The sequence below is a fragment of the Trichomonas vaginalis genome, chromosome III (assembly GCF_026262505.1).
Source record: "Trichomonas vaginalis G3 chromosome III, whole genome shotgun sequence".
NCBI lineage: Eukaryota > Parabasalia > Trichomonadida > Trichomonadidae > Trichomonas > Trichomonas vaginalis.
The window spans coordinates 690,593-710,989 of NC_067205.1; the positions used below are offsets into that span (position 1 = coordinate 690,593).

A 20,397-nucleotide genomic window follows, 5' to 3' on the forward strand; every position below is an offset into this window, starting at 1 on the left:
CCCATTCACTCGTGTTGGTCGCAATGTATCATTCTGGGAGACATTGCCTCTGCATGTCTCCCACAATGGCACAATGTTCCTTGGAGAAAGACCTGGAAGGGGGTCCTTTCTCAAGGTCAGGGCCCCCTTCTAGTCTTTCTGGTCCTGGAAGGAGCGCTTCTGACTGGTCTGTGTGCTGCTTCCAGGAAGATCAGGAGATTGCTCGAAGTTCGCGGCAAGTGCATTCCGACACCACAGATGCACTTGCCGCAACATATAATTGCGAGTGTCTGCTGCTTTGGTCAAAAGAAGCAGCAGACACTCGCAATGCGAACCGAATTGTCCCAGAAAGACCTGGAAGGGGGTCCTTTCTCAAGGTCAGGACCCCCTTCTAGTCTTTCTGGTCCTGGAAGGAGCGCTTCTGACTGGTCTGTGCGCTGCTTCCAGGAAGAACATGAGATTGCGCCAATAAGCTCCTATCAACAAATTTTGACTAAAAATATAAAGTATCCTTTTGTGATTTAACGAATAGCTCAATTTTAAAATAGATTTGATTCTAATAATAAATTGAATGAGTTTCGCTTACGTTTAGAATTTAATGATTTATATGATTTTTTCGTTCACAGAAGAGTCATTGATATCCAATATCAAAAAAACAGCAAAGACACACCATAATAAATGATATTGAAGCTAAATATTACATATTTCAACATATCTAAAAAATTATTATAAGATTAGATCTCATGCAATGCCGAGCAGTTTCCTAAAGCATAATTACTTATTTATACAGAATCAATTATATAATATTCACATTGCAAATTATATACATTCTCACGAAGCAACATGAAATAGACTGTCCGAATTTGAATTCAAATAGAGATCTACTTCAAAAGGATTTCTTACAATATGTAATCTCGATGTTGATCACTGGAATACAAGGGATGCACGTAATTTACAAATTGTTGCAAAAATAGTAGTGCAACAAAAATTTTATTTTTAGCTTGTCACTTGATATATAACAATTGCAAAAACTCAATCAAAAATAGGATTTGAACAACTTTTTAAAATTGTGAGAAAAATTCTATCGGCACATTCTATTCAATTTTAAAGTATTTCTTTCATATTCCAATCGATTATTCAATATTTGCCAATCACAAATTTTAGTTCAAAATTCAAAAAATCCCTAATTTTAATTTCAGATGAAATCTCGCAAAAATAACATTGTTTTAACCATATAAATATATATTTTATATATTGTATAGTGATTTTTTAATATTTTTATGAGTAAAATCGAGAGTGAGGAAATGTGAACTACAAAAAACGATAGAAATGAATAGTTTACATGGGAATTCAATACTTACAAGTATTCAATGTCACTTTTGTGCTCGAGATTTTGACTCTAGTATATTTTTGAAATTGAACTGGTATTGTATAACAAGACATATAAAATAATTAAAAAATTTACCAACGGCGTAATTTCATTCAAAAACAATATTGAAAAGAAAAGTGGTTTTTATTGTTTTTTTTTAAATATATATATATTTCAACAATGATGTAAAATATGAATCTTTTAAAAAAAGCAACAAAGTTTTCATGGCCAAATCATTGAAAAGTTTGAATTATTAAGGGGAGTTATGGGGTATTATTATTGTCGTCTGGCGGTTTTAGACGACAATGCGAATTTTCAAATAATAGGATTTTTAGCCAGATAAAGAGCTACTCCATATATCATGCGTGTTTGCATACTATATACATAGATGGAATTGATGTTCTTCCTTTATTTAGGTACCGAAACATGCTTGAAAAATCTATTTTTTAGACGACAATGATAATTTTGTCACTTTTCCAGACGACAATAATAATTTGTCACTTTTTTAGACGACAATAATAATTTTGTCACTTTTTCCAGACGACAATAAAACATCCTCGGGAGTTATACTTGAAAATTTTGAATTATCATTGAATTATTAAATAGGAATGATATTTTGTAAACTATTGAAATTTTATTAAAATAAAATAGTTAAGTGATATACACATCAAATAATTAAATAATTTTATCTGCAACCGCCAAAAATTTTATTTAAGTATACCGTTTGATAATTTCATTTTCTTTAAATGCTATTCAGTGCTTTAGTAGCTAATGTGGCGTCAGCTGCAGATTTAGCTGGATTTGATTATGCTACTAAGTTTGCTTCTGAATGTGATTATTGGTTATATCCAATGTGGACAGTGGATTATTCATTTTATAACGTCGAAGCTGGAAAAACCCTATGTATAGTGGGGTCTGTTATCCTTGGTGCAAACACATCTTTTAAAGCAACTGCTTATTTCCCCAAAATATCAAGTACTGCCAATGAATACGAAGAGTCTAAAGAGATCGAAAATCCTGTTGCTGTTGTTGGAAAATACGAATTTGATAACACTAAAGGACAATTAAGTTTAATTCCGGTTACAAAAATAAAACCAAGTAGCCCTCTTAGACTTCAATATGTTGCAGCGATGCCATCATTGAAATTGTCATACAAGGCCAACGGAAATTCATATACTGCAGAGTCAAATACTTTTGTTTCCACAGCCAGAAAAGATAATGTCAAACTGTCCTTCCACATTAAATCTTCTTCTAAAAGAGCTGATGCCTTATATTCAATTTCTAATAAGAATTTAACGTATAAATTTAATAGAGACAAAGAAGTTACAATACAAACTAACCGTGATATACTTGGTCTTTCTAAGCCATTCACAGATTATGAAGGAACAGTTGGAACCTATAAAGGTATAACTATTCAGCCCATTCTTTCCGCATTTGATACAGCAACAGATATTACCACTGCAAAATAACTTTTTCATTTTCGGAGATGTAAAACTTTCTTGGAAGAAGCAGCGGCATCTTCTGCTGATCAAAATGAAGAGTTCTATTTCCCAGAGTTCACAGCTTCACTAACAACAAAGAGTGGTATTTTCACCAAGGATGATGTCGATGTGAAGTATCCATCTGGATTACCATGGTGGGCTATTCTTTTGATTGTTATTGCTGTAATCATTGTCATTGCCATAATAGTCGTTGTTATCATTCTTGTCATTAAGAAGAAGAAAGACAAAAGTAGCAGCAGCAGTAGCAAGAAGAAGAATGCCGAGGCAGATGGAGCTGCTTAAATTAGATTGAATAAATTAAATATTTTAACAAACTAATTAATTTAATGTTTATAGATGAAACTATTAAATAATTTCGATCATACAGATAAAATATTGACAAATAGTGTTGAGTTTGTATCCAATATTGTAAAAAACATAAATTGAATATGAATTTCGATAATAGCTACATTCAAGCAAAGTTATGATAGTTGTTGAAAAATAACTCTAAAAATAAATATTATTACTGAAGATGAAGCAATTATGAATATTTATCATATTTTGAATACAATTTGTCAATAAATGATTTTATTCAAATGAATATCTTTAACTCAATTGAATAAAAAGGATATTCATTTTCAGCAATCACGTGATTTTCCTTGGAAACAAGATATATTTAAATCATAATAATAAAATTCAGTTTAAACTGTTTAAAATTTCTCATTTTAAACATTTGTAAGTAAGGTACTCATTTTACCATGGAGATAGCTAATGATCTATTATATAATTTGAAAATGAATTAAAATGTAAGTTATAGGAAAAATGATAAAATCAACATTCCGTGAAGTCTAGTTTGTGCCGATTTTGTTGGTCGAATTCTCTTTGAGAGATTAGAAATCAGTTGGTATCCCAATCAATTGATTCAAAGTATGTTGTTCATTGAGACACAACATATGCACTTGATTTATTTTTTGTTATTGCACTAGTTCTATTAAAAATTTCTATTTGGGAAAAAAATCTTGGAATTTCTTTGAAAAAAAAATAAACTGCGAAGAAATCTTTGCTTAACATCTGATTGTTCCTACTGTTCTGCTTATTTTATATCGATCTTTGGAAAATGAACTGTAATAGAGTCATTGACCCGTTTTTAAGTTGTAAATTAATATTCTGACCATCGAAAATAACTTTATCATTTATTATATCCAAATAATTTTTAGGTGTTAATTGTTTATTTTGTCGTAAACTAACACCTTTCATTTTTTGTGCAATCTTTTTAAAATCACTTCCATCAATTGAACCGTTGAATGATGTATAACACTTAGGGCATAAAGCAACCATGTTATCACCTTGTTCTCAATTGCTAAACCCAATAATTTTTTCTCATGTGCTTTTTCTTCAGCTTTATTCTTTAATTTAGGTTTAAATTTCTCATCAAAACAGAAGAAATCAAAAGGTGCGAATTTGAAAATGTTTTTATCATAAAATTGTTTATCAGTAACAATTGCTTGAAATGCTTGAGTGTTAGGAAGACTTGGATCGCCAGCAATAGCCCAATAAGATGAATCAGTATCACCTTCAATGAAATGAAAACGATTAACATTCATGCATTTATACATAAAATCATAAATGAAAACCAAATACCAGTATTTAGCATTATCTAAAGTGAAGAATGCCTCTTGTAAACATGTATCACATCTATAAAATCTATCTTTAAGCATCACTTGATATGTATCCTCACCTATTTCTCTTATGTTTTTAAACTTATTTGACATACATGCAACGCGTGCCTTCTGTGCATTCATTATTTTAGTCTTTGCGTAATTTTGTGTATTCATTGCATCGTAACCATATGATCCATTCAGTGAAATCTTGCAAAATAAACTTTTTCCTTTATTTCCTTCTAATTCAGCCTTTTGTCTTTCGTTCATAAATTCGTTCGCAAATTCATTAAAACAAGTTTTTCGTAAATGTTAAAATTGATTGAATATCATCGATGATAAAATGAAATCTGTCTATTAGATACAAAAGATAATAAGAAGAAAATGGTTGATATTGGTTGTGTTGATGCTAACTGAGTTAATTTCCTCTGTTTCTGGTCAACTGGTAGATTGTTTGATTTCATGTAATTATACATAAAACTGCCAATTGTTTTTTCATCTGTGATAATATCTAAGTTTCTTATTATCGGTAAAAAGTTTATGTAATCATTAATGTATTTTTCATCAATGCGACCCTTTACTTCAGCCACGAATAAAGTATTTTTCTTCTTAATTATTCCCAGTGCTTTTGCTTTCTTTGTTGCTGTATCACAAATGATAACACCATTCAATCTTCCCGGCATATACATTTATGGTCAGTATATTGAATGAAATCATGAGGATTAGATGAAAATGATGAAGGATATAATGAATTAAAGTCAACACCAACGAAATGAGTCATGATGTTGGAAGTGTCCTCATTTGATACAGTTTTAGTTTCTGGACTATATGAAAGTTTATTAATGTGCGTGATTCCTTTAAGATTTACTCTATGTTGAACATTTGATAAACCACCAGTAATTCCATTACGGAGAATGTGATAAGCTTCAACTGAATCTAAAGTCATTGGTAAATTATTTTTTAATGCATAATTTCTTAAATTGATTCTTAAACGTTGAACATCTTCATCTTTATTTGATTTTACGACATTGCAATAACAACACATTAACTGACAATTTTCTTTGGTATGTGGTTTTCATTATCGATTCTATCTAATGTTGGTTTATTTGCATATGTAAACGCTTTACCACACATTTTGCATTTAGATGAAAGGATTAAATCGTGATAGTATTGAAAATCATCCATTGAAACATTATTTTTTAGTATCCCTTTCTGCCTTTTCATCTTGTTTCTTATATGATTCAATTTTATATTTCCAATACTTTTTCGTTAATTCAAAACTTGATTCTATCTCTTCCTCAGGAATTTTCATTAGGATTAAAGTCTTTATATGCTAAAGCGTAACGAATCATTGAAGCATTCGATGATAAAGAAAGATTATGAAGCATATCAATTTTATAAACAAATGTTTCTTCAATAATTTTATCAATTGGGTCAATCATAATTTCAACATCTTTATTGCAATAATGAATAAAATATTCTAATCTATTCTTAAAAAATTTAGCATCATTGAGATATATTTGATAATCACTATCTGATATAGTTTCTTGAGTTAATGCTGAATAAAATGAATCTTTTGTGAATGGTTCCTCTTTATATAATTCTTCTTCGGAATTCTCCCATGTGATAAATTGATAAGGGAAAAAGGATTTAACACGTGATTTATTGTTTCCGAAATCTTGAGTGAATTGGTCTAATGTCCCACCCGCTATATAATTTCTGATGTCAATAAATCTCAATTCATATGGAGCGTTTGTTTTCTTTACAATGACTTGCTTAAATTGAGAAGAAGAACCCAGCATTGATTTTATAGGGTGTCCAAAGGTGTGTTTAGCACAAACCTGAATACTGCGAATAGAAATAAACAAGTTACATATATATAAAGTTTATTTAAATATAATCACCATTGGATTCAATCACGCGTTCGCAGCGATCGATCCAGGCTTGAAAGACACGCTTTAAATCATCATGAGAAAATTGCTCAAATTGCTCTCTTACAAAATTTTCAAGATCATCTGGACTCGCGAATTCGCGTCCTTCAGCTCTCTTTTTTAGCGTGCCGAATAAATAAAAGTCAGAGGGTGCAATATCAGGTGAATAAATTGGGTTTGGAACAACTTTGACATTGTTTTCCACCAAGTAATTCATTACCTTATGACTTTTGTGAACTCTTGAATTATCAAAATGAATTGCAAACTTTTGTTTTTGTTGTTTGGATTTCTCAAACTCATCAGAATTGATAATTTGAGTAAGAACATTGTCAATTAGATACTGAGCATTCATCGTATTAGGTTTTTGAAGAATATCAATTGCGATGATGCCATTCACGCCCCAAAAAACCGACAACATCATCATTGGTGTGTCAATTTTTTTCTTCGGGAATGTTTGCGGATTTTCATCCTTCGGGATCCACATGATTTTGGCTTCTGTTGCATATTGAAACCAAGACTCGTCCCCTGTTACTAAAAAGCGAAACTTCTTGGATTGATACGCACACAATATAGAGAGGAGCTCTTTCGAAGATTGGACTCTAGATTTTTTTTGAACTGAATTAAGGTTGTGCGGAACCCAACGTGTATACGCTAGTTTGTAGTTCAAATAATTGTGCAGATAATAACTGACTGTTGTACATGGTATCTTTGTCATCTCCTCTATCCTTCTGAGTGATGCTCTTGGGTCTTCATCTAGCGCTTGAAGAATTGCTTTGATTTTTCTTTGATCCGGCGATTTTTTGTCAATTTTTATGATGGGCGCCTTTTTGTTCATGAAGTGATACATCCTAACATGATACGTTACAGTGGAATAGCTAGGAGCATCCATACCGAAGCATTTTACCAATGTCTCGTAGATTTTTTTACAGTCTTTGCATTTTTTTGGCAAGAGCGAGGATGTTTTCTTTATGATTCATTAAAAAAAATGAACAAAATCCCGCCAAAATTTCCCGCGAAACCGCCTCTTGTCTCAAAATTCATTTTATATCCCGGCATGGCGCCAAAATACAACATACTCATCATATACATATATTCATATTTTTTATTATATATTTATAATCAGCATATATCTCCTTTAATAGTCTCATATAGAGCGCTGTGCTAAACGCACCTTTGGACACCCTATATTTTCCATTTTGCAGTGTTTAAATCACGAAGAATTAAATTTAAATCAAACTTTCCCGAATTAAAACCTATGATATTCACTTTATTGAATTCCTCATCTAGAAGTTCTTTAAATGCTTCCTTCTGTTTTTCATTTAATGTATGGGACAAAGTCCCCGCCGTTTGCGACTTCAATAATTCATTGTATTGACTCATATTTGATTTAGCAACTAATGAACAGGTTGAAAATAAAAACTCAATCCAATCAGAAATAAAAGAATCACTCGAAGTTAAGCAAAAATTCCTTGTATATGTTTTATCATTTAATTTAACCGTTGATGATACCATGAATGGTTTTAAGTAAGCGTTCAAAGTTGCACACTCAGAAAGTTGTAATTCTTCTTTAGTCTCTAATGTTTCGAAGTCAAAAGTAATATAATATCTTGTCGGTTTATAATATTCTGCAAATTGTGAGCTAATAACCACTGATATATCTTCTGTTTCGTAATATGTGGTGCATATGGTTGCTGGGTCTTTTGCAATTGAACGTCTTGAATTAATCTTCCATTATTTTCTTTACATTTCTCACAATGCTTTAAAAATCTTCTTTGGTTTTTCCTTTCTGGATCATCACGGATAGAATAAACTTCTTCTTTACAATATGGACAAACTTTATAGCCGGTGAGTGCTTCAACGTCTGTTATTCTGTCAGCGTGAAGTTTTCCACATGGACTCTGTGTTAATAAAATATTTACTGTTTCAAATTCTGGATCTATCATTATTGATTCCACTAATGGAAAGTCTACCTTATTTATGTCCACGTCTTCTGGTTGATGATCACAATAATAGAAATCAATATTAACATTTAACATTCTCGCTAATCTCTCACTTTCTGATGAAATGTCAAACCCTTCATATGCATCTATTGCTTCATTTAAATAGCTTCTACGAGTTTTAGGATTAACACCATCAGGAATGTTATAGAAGCGTTTAAATAACCTTCTACCTTCTGCTCTAATTTGATTGTCATTCATTTTAGCTGTTCCGTTTTTGTTCATTTATGTAAGAATAAAAAATTAAAAAATAAATAAAAATAAAGTTTATTTTTTAAAGCCCATAAAATGAATTAAGAACACATAAATTTTTATCATCTGCGACGTGACGAATACATTTTAATTTACTCAAGAATGCGTACCCTGATACATTAAATCTAATTCCTGTCTTATTTAATTTCACAACTTTGAAAAGGAATGTATGAATAGCTATAAAATGATGAGAAGATGTTTTATGGGTTGCTTCCATTTTTTCTGAAATAAATCAATAAATATAATGTTTATAAGTTTTCATATCTTTTATGTTCTTAATAACGAATGGTATAGACCTTTCCACTTCGTCTTCCTTCGGTGCTGTTCTTTCATATGAAACATTATTGGTATCTTCAATAATGAAACCACAATCACACAAAATTTTATGGGTTCCAATGGTTTCTTTTGATATTTTATCTAATAAATCAAAAACTTTATCAACACCTGTGCATTTATTTAAATAATAATTTGTGTAAATATCATGATCTTCTTTCTTAATCGTATTAGTTGCATATGTCACGTTTTTTAGTGCTTTTTTGAATTTTTCGGAATCTAAAGGTGGTGAAAGTAAGATACAAGGGTATTCTTCATTATCAATAAATTGTAACTTATGTTTACGAATAAATTTAGTACCTTCTTCTGAAAGTGTTTCGTCTATTTCACACATCTAATAAATTTTGTGTTGATTCTGAGACATAATTTTTATATCTTTCTTCATGAGATTTCTGAACTTCTGATTCTGAAGCTGGGATATTCATTAAACCCTCTACTTCATTTTCATTATATTTTTCAACTTCTCTTAATTCCTTAATTTTTCATCTATTTCATCTCTTATTTTTTTCAGTCTTTCAATTTCATTGTATTCATCATCTTTAATCCGTTCTTCATAATATTCAGGGAAAACATCAGGTTCTTTAGGTTTTTCTTCTTCAGATGTGGGATATAAGAAATTTATAACATCATCTTTATTCATTTTTCCATCATAATCTAAATCATTTAATAACTCGGCAAATTTTTGACAATTTCTTAAATAATATTTATTAACTTCATAACCTACCTCCTCTAATATATCCTTTATTTCCTCGTTTGTGAATCCTAATTTTTTAACGTTGTTAGTTTTGACGCTCATTTCATACAAAATAAAAAAATAAACATAACTAAGTTTTAATTTTTTCGTAAGAAGTTTATTTTTTTAAATTTTTTTTATTTTTTATTTCATTATGGTAGTGAATCTTTTATTCATGAAAATAATTATTTCTAATTTCTTTTACTCTCTCGTATATACTAGATTTAAAGAATTCAGAACATTTCCCATAATCTCCTAAATGTTTTCTTATCCCTAACGTGTGCCAGTTATTATATGAAACTGAATAAACTTTATCTTTATCTTTACACCTTTCATCATTACCATTACCTTTAGCGAGTTTATTTACTCTTTCAACTTTATCTTTTGATAGTCTTTCGTTTAATTTTTTCTGAAGTTTTTCGTTACCAAGTTCTAAAATTTTACATGGATGATATTTAAACCCGTTAAATTCTTTTTCCTCAGTTTTAATCTTTTTGTAACGATAACATCATTAATTCTAAAATTTTACATGGATGATATTTAAACCCGTTGCAAACTTTTTGGCACCAGTAGCGAAAACGGCTAAAAGATAAAAAATAAATTATTTTAAAATTAATGTTAATTTTTTTAATGATTTATAAATAAATATATTTTAATGCATCGTCTATATATAGATGTAACAAAAAAAGTCACTAAACCCGTCAACATATACTACTGTCATCAAATCATGAGAGTTTTTACTGTTTTATATTGGTTTTTCTCAAATTTTTGAAAGGAAAAATTCGGTAGTTGAATTTAAGCTTAATGTATTTAGAAATATAAAATCGAGTAATAAGATCGAGTCTACGCCGATATGATTATCGTTCTCCTTAAATTATTTTTATATAATTACAATCTAAATATAATTACATTTATAAACACAGATATTAAAATTTTGAATAGTCTACATGCAGCAGATTTGAGACCACGGGTATTGTCACCTTTTTATATTTGCTTAATAATGAGTAATTTTTTAAATAGATACGTATATTTTAATTTCTAACATCAGAAGAAAAGCTCTAGTGTACGTGCAGAATGTATTCAACCTCAGCAGCAAAATAGAACTCCCTTGGTCAATTCTTTACCCAAATTACGAATCAATCCTAAAAGCGGTCCACCTTCAGGATTCACTTCAGCCAAAAAATTAACTCTCATGCAAGTTTCTGTTGAACAGACACAACAAGAAAAGCAAGATGAAACTCCATTGACTCTTTCGCCAGCACTGGCAACACAATTTGTCGAAGCATTACAATTTTGTAAGACAATAGTCGACTTTGATAACCCACAGACAATCAATATGAGAAGCAAAAAAGCAGATTATCTCACGAAAATCTTCAATACTGTTAATAACGTTCACGTATTTCGGAGCCTAGACGAATCATTACGAGTAGAATTATTCGATATGATAAAAGTAAACATATTACGCGAAATTCCACCTATTCCACTCACGATTATCTACGCAGATTCAAGGATACCAATTAACACTAATAGTTGGTTACATCTTTCAACTGTTCATAGAATACTATACTCATTCGTATCTAATTCGGAGATCAGTGCTCTGCAAAATTTATTAACTAAAGATTTTCTCACGCGTTACATAACATTACTCGAAAGTCCAGATCCAAAAGAGATACAAGCAGTCGAATCTTTCATATTACTCGTATTTGATACAGTCTCAGGCTATCGTCAGATAATTTTTCAAATAATTTTACGCCAGCTTCTCAAATACCGTGATAACTACATGCTATATCCTTGTGTAGCCCCATGCCTCCGATTTCTCCATCATTTCTTGAAAGCGCAGACGCTCCCTCTCAAACCTCCATTTTTCACACTTTACAAAACGATTATTTTCCCCTTAATTTCCTCTCAAATGTCTTCTGAGTTTTTCGGACCATTTAATCAACTCGCCGAGTTCTTTGAGAGCCAAGATGGAACCATTTCCACATGGACTCTTTACGAATTAGTGAAACATTGGCCAAAAACAGACACAAACAAAGAAACTGCTTTTCTTAGCCATTTTTCATATTTGGCGCCTCATCTTCCACCGAAAGACATCGAGAGCTGCGGCTTGATCATCTTCAACATCCTTAAGGAATCCTTGGATTCGTTGAACTTCAAAACAAACATTTCTGCTTTGAATGTAATAACGAACAAAAATTTTTTAATTGTTTTCTCATCGTTTTCGACAAAACTCGTTCCTATCATACTGAAAGGTTGATAGATGCAGCACGCACTGGAACGTTGTTGTATCAAAAGCAGCTTTGGACGCAGCCAGAGTTTTGATGTCTGTAAACCATGATGTCGGCAGCAGACTCGAAATCGGAAGAATAGAGAGTGAGAGAAATAGAGCAATACAATCTAAAAGAAGGAATTGGGAGGTTTTGGTCGAAGAAGTCACAAAAAATGACAAAAATAATTTTGACAAAGAAGAGATATTACAGAGAATCGATGTGTTATTTAAGTAATAGAGCCTTTATTTTGTTTGCATGTATATTATTATATTATTGTATTTAACATTTTTATTGTTTTGTTTTATTCATCAAGTGTAAATACAAATTTTATTCATGAATTTTATTAACTGCCTCACTTTTTACATATTCCTTCACTAACACTAGTTAATCTAAAAAATTAAATTAAATTTCAATGAAATTAAAGCTAAATTACAGAAATTTTAATGATTATACACAGTCATTAGATTTAACTAATGTTAGAAAGTGAAATTTTATCTAAAACTATGATATTCTCTAATGTAAGTTGTTGAATTTTCTCTGTTTATTATATATGCCGTGTAAATATTTGAAAAGTAATCAATTTTAATAATAAAACGGGAAAATTTTTAAAATAAAATAATTAATTATAAAGAAACTAATTAATAGTTAGCGACATGGTTGTAATCACCACGGAACCAGTCTTGAAGGTAGTTGACGACCTCTCTCTTGACGAGCATCGTGGCAAGTTCAATTGGAACTTTGCCTTTATTGTCTTCGAGGTCGTACATCGAACCTTGGAGAACCAACAGCTTTGCATTGGTTACCTTTCCGTTTTGAACTGCGTGGTGCAATGGTGACTTGCCTTCTGCATCCTGGTGGTTGACGTTTGCTCCACTGTGCATGAGATAGTCAAGGAAGACTTGGTCATTTCTCTCTGCTGCGTAAGAGAGAACAGTGCGTAAGGCAGTGTCTGTCTCATTGATGTTGAAGCCGAGCTGGAGCAGCTTGTTGAAGATCGGAATGCTTTCTGCAGAGGTAATGGCGAAGATGAGGCTGTGTCCCTTTGTGTCCTTGACGTGAATGTCAGCTCCGTGGTCGATCAAGAAGCAGAATGCTTCCAAAGAGTGGGATTTGATCGCGTAGTAAAGAGTTCCATGGCCTTCTTGATCCAAGCTGTTGATATCTGCACCACGATCTAAGAACGTGGTGATTAATCTGATGTTTCCGTAGGAACAAGCGTAGTGGAGTGGCTGAACCTTGGAATCGTCGACCGTTAGGGCGTTGGCGCCATTATCGAGAAGGAAGTGGCATGATTCAACACTTTGGAACTTCGATGCGATGCATATTGGAGTTTGTAACTTCGAATTTTGTAATTTGATATTTGCTCCGTGGTTCGTGAGCCATTGTAATGCTGCAACGTAATTGTGACTTGCAGCAATATGCAATGGTGTATTGCCTTCGTTATCATGAGCATTTATGGTTGCACCGTTATCTGATAAATAGTCCCATAGAGGTGGCAAGTAATAATGGAAGGAGTAAAGTAATGCTACGTCCATGTCTTGTTTTTCTTTAATGTACAAAACGAGGTTCCTGAGGTTGTATTCCAAGAATTTGGATTTATCAACGTTGGCACTGAGAACTGGATCCTGTACAAGGTCGTAATTGTGGGTTCTTAATGCATAGATCATGCATTGATCATCCATTTTTTGGGACTGTAGGCACAAGTCGATAATTTCTTTGCATCCTCCGATAATTGCTAGGTAGAGGCAGTTTTGGGTAACCTTCATGAGCATTTTCTCTAGCAAGTATTTGAAGACGGTCAAAGAGCCATGGTAGGCGGCAACTTCGAGGAGGTTAAGATTGTAAATTGGGTATAGAGCAGAGTCTAAGGTATCTTCAATACTGATAAAGCTCTGTCTCAGGTATTCGATTAAAGCTGGAAGGTCGTCGCGCATAATTAAGAAGAAGATGGAGCTGGGTTCATGAACGGTTAACAAATATGGCTGTCTGACAGGGAAACTAAGGTTGAATTCCTTATTCAGCAAGTATTTAAAGGCTGGATGAATGTTTTCAAGGCCTTTATCTGGCAGATACTCCTTATAAAGGATCTTGAAAACCTCCCAATAGGCGGCAAAATATTTGTTCTTAAGAGTACAATGTATGCTAATATCGGTTAATATTGAAGCAATGGGGACATTGTACTTAGAAACCAAGATGGATTTGATCTTTTCGACAATTTGTCTAATTGTTGTTTCTTCAGTGGAGGTAAGGTTGTACACTGAGTCATATGTGCTCAAGTAGTCTTCTATGCTTTCAAAAAAGGCTAATGATGAAGGGTCGCTAAATTTTGAATTCGTTTCAAAAAAAATGATTTTAAAATCTTGTTGATTTGTATGAAAATTTACAGGCGCAATACTATATGCCTTATTATAACTATAATAATATGAATTAAATTGATTTCGTTTCTTAATGATTGAAAATCTACTTTGTATTGAAAATAATCGCGCGGCAAAATAAAATTTGTAAAACTTGTTCTAAATCGAGAAATGAATATTACTGCTACAATTTTAAAATTTGAATGTCATGAGATTGAATGAAACATAAATAATGAAATTGAAAAGAATTTGAGTCTTACAAATCGTTGCAATAAATTTCTTCAAAAAATAAGCAAATATTTAATGTTAGTTATGCATAATGACAAGGAATTATCAATGACAGATTAAGATTAATTGAAAAAATTCTGAGAATTAATTGTTTTGACAACAAATTGCTTAGTGATAAGATAGTTCTTAATAATTTCGATAGTAAGCATATATTTCCAAAATTGATCACTTTTGAATTAGACTCGAGTCCATCAATAATAATGGGCGGGATAAATTGGAGAATTTGATCCAATAATGTGTCTTCATGAGATGTCGGAGTAGATTTGATGGTGAATATTTGGGAAAAATCTGAATATTTCATAAAAGATATAAACTAGCTCTTTTTTATTAAAAAGATGCTAGTATTTGCATATCTAAATCGGAGAAAAGTACAAAAGAGCGCTTTTCAATAATTTTAACAATATGAAAATTTAAGAGTCAGATAGATCATTAAATTTATCTTTTAAATTAAATGTCTTATTAACCACGAATTTATTATGGTGTAAATTTTCGAACGATTGTGATGTAAGATTATGAAATGTAAAAAACAAAAAAATTGAATGGTCTCTAATGATATTCTGTTGCATGCTAAGTAGTGTCAATGTGTAAACCTCTCAATTTTATTGTCGGGGAAGCAACACAATTCCCTCAAAAATATTGAAAAAATATAGAAAATAAAATGAATTAAGATGTACTTAAAATGAGAAATAGATTATGATATTAGATTTTAGAAAAAACAGACTTTTGATATAACTTTTGAGAATCTCATATAAAAAAAGCATTTAAAAATAAATTTAAATATCTTATTTATTTTACTATTGTAAATATATTCTGAGATTTTTAGAAAAAAACACTTTTCATAAGTATTCAATATTTGAGAATACGGTCCAAAAAAAATAGATTCTCTTATATTAGCGGATCTTTTTCATGAGTTATTGTTAATATAAAAACATAAAAAGCTACCAATATGAGAAATTAAACCCTGCGAGGCACCAGTCTAGAACTGGCGCTTCGCAGGGTTTAATTTCTCTTGACAAATGACAAAACTTGTTCGCAATTGTGAACCATTGCGAGCAAGTTTGCCAGATATCTGGAAGGAATTGCTCCTTATGATATATGCATTGTAACTGTATATATCATAAAGAGCAATTCCTTCAATTAAACGCAAAAACTTTGGTGCAATCGTTGCTGATTGCACCAAAGTTTTCGAACTTTCCCGAGGGAATTGGAGGGTGAGAGATACATATTCTATCTATGTACCTCCCACCCTCCAAATCCCACTCTAAATGGGAGAAACTTTGTTCGCATGTTATCTTATTCAAACAAAGTTTCTCCCATTTAGAGAAGGAATAGGAGCCTACCAGGCACTGATATATAATCAGTGCTTTGTAGGCTCCTATTCCTAATAAAAATTTGAAAACTTTGGAGCATTTGATTATTGTATTTTGTCAAGAGAAATTAAACCCTGCGAAGTGCCAGTTCTAGACTGGCCTCGCAGGGTTTAATTTCTCATATTGGTAGATTTTGATTTTTTATATTAACAAAACATGAAAAAGATCCGCTTATAGAAGAGGAAACTCTCTATCAGAGGTGCTGAATTCAGGCATTCGCATCTGATAGAGAGTCTCCTTTTATATAAGCGAATATAAAAGAATCTATTCTTTTTTGGAGCGTATTTTCAAATATTGAATACTTATGAAAAGTGTTTTTCCTAAAAATTTAATATAATGCTTAGCACAATATATAAAATTAAAATATCTATAATTATTTTCTATATCACACTTTTCATTACACCTTGAAAAGTCTTCTCAAACTCTATTTTTAATTATTTTTTAGATATATCTCAAGTGTGATTATTCAAAAACTCATATAGACTATATTTATTTTTTCATTCAAAAAATTATATGAGAATCTCAAATTAACTTTCAAATTTTTTATTTTAAAAACATATTAATAATCATATTTTAAGATACTTTTTCGCCCAAAAAATAATCGTACTTCCTCGACGATTAATAGGATCTCAATTTTTATCGTTGACACTACTTAGCATGCAACATTATTTAAACATATATTGATATCTTATAATTTATACAATTGATTTTTGACATTATTTCAATATTTTCAATTATCATGGCAGTAACTGTCAGAATTGATGATTCAATCTACTTTTTACATTCGTTCAATTCAATGTTCCCTAATAAAACTATCAACAATTTACGCATTGCTTTCAAAAATATGACTTTTTAAATTTTTGAATTAATCTCAAAATTCTAATTATATGAAATCACTCAAGGACCCACTCTCCCTCCCAAAACGAGGCTGGCTAAAGAAAAAAGGAAACAACCAAGGATTATGGCATAACAGGTATGTTTCTATTTCAGATCACTCAATTATCGTATCCAAAGATGAAGCAATTACAAACATTGATATTGTAATCCCCATGACACCAGATGTTACTTTCGAATTAGTTCGCGGAGCAACAAATCCGAGATTTCAAATCAAGCCATCTAAGGACGCTCAGCCTATTTTATTTTCTGCATGCTCATCTGAAGAAATATCCGAGTGGTTTAACGTTTTTCGATCAATTCAAACAACATGCACTAAACTGTCGATGGATGACTTCCAGATAATTTCTGTTCTTGGCAGAGGTTACTATGGAAAGGTCATGCTTTGCAGAAGATATGATAATGATCAGCTTTATGCAATCAAATCCATAAGAAAATCTGTGATAAACGATGTTGATGGTTGCTCTGTTCTTACTGAGAAGAATATCATGATGAAAATCCATCATCCATTCGTTGTTAACCTCTGTTTCGCCTTCCAATCTGATCGTAAGGTCTATTTAGGCTTGGAATACGCTTCTGGCGGAGAATTGTTTTATTACATGGAAAAAGTCGGAGTTGTTCCAATTGACGATGCCAGATTGTACATTGCTGAAATTGGCTTGGCTCTCTCTCATTTGCACAAGTACGGAATCATTTACAGAGATCTGAAACCTGAAAACGTTTTATTTGACGCAGATGGTCATATAAAGCTTACAGATTTCGGACTCTCAAAGGAGTTAAACGGTACTACAGGAGCAACCACCTTCTGTGGAACACCGGATTATTTAGCCCCAGAAGTTGTTCTTCAGCAGGAATACGGAACAAAGATCGATGAGTGGGCATTAGGTATTCTGACTTACGAAATGATTTTCGGTCGTACTCCTTTCTATAACGAGAACAAGTCGATTTTATTACAAGATATTGTTGAATCGGAACCGTTCTATCCTGAAGATGCGGATGAGAGAATTGTCGACTTCATGAAGAGATTACTCGAGAAGGATCCAAAGAAACGCGCTACATTTGAAGAAATTAAAAGTCATCCGTTCTTTGAAGGAGTTGATTGGGATGCAATTCTTGGCAGAGAGTACATGCCAAGCTATATTCCACAAATTAAAGACAGGTTCTCAACTCAGAATTTTGATCCCGAATTTACCAATGAAATCGCTGTAGATTCATTTGTAACCCCTGGTATGACCGATTTCGGCAACATTGCTGGATTCTCTTTTGTTCAAACTGGCTTAGCCTAATTTTATTGAATTTTTATCTTTTTATTTTTCCTTTTTTTATCTGTTTAAACGTATTTATTACTTAATGAGATTTATTTTTTGCTCCGAAATGGTCCATTAACTGCGGCAGATTAATTATTTGATTCTTTTTTTCCCTACCGTTAAAACGGGAGTTATCTACACAAGCCCCGTAACGTAGTTTGATACAAACGGCGTCGAAATTTAAATAACTACATAGCTCATTAAAGAATGACATTAATGTTGTTTCCTTTCTTTTTTTCCAATTACTCAATGCAACGTAAATAAACTTGCTAGCGATAGTGTCCCTGACGTTCTTTTGATTCAATAAAGCTGTGAACAAAATTTGTTCAACTAAATAGAATAGTCTTTCGGTAACCCTATTAAGAAAAATACCAAAAATTGATTTTTAATATATTTACTTGTAGATTCGCTTGGAATTTCACGTTTGTATCCAATATCATTAGTTTTACAACGATACTCGATGACTGAACAGAGGATAATGTAAATATGTATGATAAACTACAATTTCCTATGCAATGCTTAGATTTCGAGCTTTCAATTCATTTTAGGGAATATTCTTTAAACTTACTTCCTTTGTACCTATTATAAAACGTTGTTATTAGCTCCTCTGATATTATTACACTTTATTAAATTGTATAAATCTCTAATTTATTTAACAAATTTTTTGTTGTTTTTGTTGTTGATTGTAATTTTGAGAAAGATTGAATTAATGATAACATATATGACAAATTTATATTATAAATCATCCAATTTTGAGATATAGTTTATCTTATTAACACAAATTACAATTTAAATATAAAAATTAAAGGATAATATTATAGAAATAACAAAATTGAAAGATTCTACAGTATTTAAATTTCAAAATTCTATTTCAATAAATAAAAAAATAACAAAATATTGAAATTTTTGAAAAAATTTCCAATTTTTAATGCAAAAATAAAAAAAATCAGTTACAAATATTATTATTTTTCCATTATATATATGGTAAAATTCAAAAATTTGGAAAATAGGTGATGAGTTCAAATGTTCCTTGTTCCCAGAGAGAACCTAATTCCACCATAAAAATCTGAATTCAGAATATATTTTATCAAATCATCTCTTACACTTATACTACATGTTCAAGAACAGCTTTTTTAAGTTTGCACACAGTAGATACTATAATCATGGAATTTACATTATATTTTCTCTTTTTTAAAAAATTCATATTATATGAATACAATATTACCTTGATTCGGCGATTTCATTAATTACATCTTCATGAAACTTTGATGTTCTCTTAAGCAGCACAAAAGATTTTGATAGATTTGAAATTATATTTGAATCTCGAAATCGAATCGTAGGTATTTTATAATATTAAACATAATTACATTAGTGCTGATGGCAGATCAAAATGAGACAATTTTGGCCGGTTTTGTATATTGTGAAGATATATCCTATTGCTTATGTCGTTATGGGAATCAAAGCGACGCTACCACTCAAGATTAAAACTCTAGGATAACCATTTTCATTATCATCCAACCAATGATTTCGTATTTTGGATGTTGAAAAAAATTAGTTGACTCATATGAACTGCCACTGCTCGGCACTATACATCACATCCTACAAAAATAAGATTATGCTACCTCTAAAGCATGCAAACCAAAATATGCAAAATTATTTTAATTTAAACAACAAGCCATCTTAATTCATTCTTCATCATCCGTTCAGGAAAGTACTTATAAATCTAATGAGAGTGGATATTGATTTCTCATACTAGTTAAGTTTTGATTCGAATATCGAGAATGTTGAGTGTTCTCACTAGTATTAGCATAATGTGGATTTTGGTGATTTTGATTCTTACTATATAAATATATAGAATTGTATAAAAATTGGGTTCATATTTTAATCTCTTAGCTGCTTACAAGTATTCAATGTCACTTTTGTGCTCGAGATTTTGACTCTAGTATACAAAAAAATTAAAATATATGAAGTAAACATCAATTCAAATTTGTTTAATTTCTTATTACCTACGTAAGAAACGTAGCTGCTTATAATATGCATCTTTAGTATCATGTGTGTGTTTAACTTTAACACATGTTTGGTTGCTCGAATAATATCCTGATGGACATTTTGAAGAACAATGACCATTGTAAAGAGAAAATTCAGTGTTGCAACTAATGCATGTTAAAGATGAATTACATA

At 31.2% G+C, this 20,397-nt stretch overlaps 2 protein-coding genes and 5 pseudogenes across 7 annotated transcripts, besides 3 other annotated features; 3 read left to right on the forward strand and 4 right to left on the reverse strand.

The window, feature by feature from the left end:
• Nucleotides 1–2,094: 2,094 nt before the first annotated feature.
• Nucleotides 2,095–3,132, forward strand: TVAGG3_0615910 (annotated as a pseudogene). Its single transcript has one exon. A coding segment is annotated over exon 1 (1,038 nt).
• A 795-nt stretch (nucleotides 3,133–3,927) lies between these two features.
• TVAGG3_0615920 lies at nucleotides 3,928–5,268 on the reverse strand (annotated as a pseudogene). The gene has a single exon. A coding segment is annotated over exon 1 (1,341 nt).
• A 488-nt stretch (nucleotides 5,269–5,756) lies between these two features.
• On the reverse strand, nucleotides 5,757–6,289 carry TVAGG3_0615930 (annotated as a pseudogene). Its single transcript has one exon. A coding segment is annotated over exon 1 (533 nt).
• An 8-nt stretch (nucleotides 6,290–6,297) lies between these two features.
• Nucleotides 6,298–7,603: a mobile genetic element.
• TVAGG3_0615960 lies at nucleotides 6,378–7,507 on the reverse strand (annotated as a pseudogene). Its single transcript has one exon. A coding segment is annotated over exon 1 (1,130 nt).
• A 1,767-nt stretch (nucleotides 7,604–9,370) lies between the features above and the next one.
• Nucleotides 9,371–9,993: a mobile genetic element.
• Nucleotides 9,994–10,744: 751 nt separating this feature from the next.
• Nucleotides 10,745–12,459, forward strand: TVAGG3_0615980 (annotated as a pseudogene). The gene has a single exon: nucleotides 10,926–12,237. A coding segment is annotated over exon 1 (1,312 nt).
• Nucleotides 12,460–12,517: 58 nt separating this feature from the next.
• On the reverse strand, nucleotides 12,518–14,338 carry TVAGG3_0615990 (spectrin binding; the record flags this gene model as incomplete). The annotated part of the gene is made up of 1 exon (XM_001317663.2): nucleotides 12,642–14,279. One exon carries the CDS (start codon nucleotides 14,277–14,279, stop codon nucleotides 12,642–12,644), a length of 1,638 nt encoding a protein of 545 aa, XP_001317698.2.
• Nucleotides 14,339–15,667: 1,329 nt separating this feature from the next.
• Nucleotides 15,668–16,054: a mobile genetic element.
• A 785-nt stretch (nucleotides 16,055–16,839) lies between these two features.
• On the forward strand, nucleotides 16,840–18,811 carry TVAGG3_0616010 (protein serine/threonine kinase protein; the record flags this gene model as incomplete). The annotated part of the gene is made up of 1 exon (XM_051240187.1): nucleotides 16,903–17,689. A coding segment is annotated over one exon (787 nt), but the record flags the coding sequence as incomplete, so codon positions are not given.
• Between the last annotated feature and the right edge of the window lie 1,586 nt (nucleotides 18,812–20,397).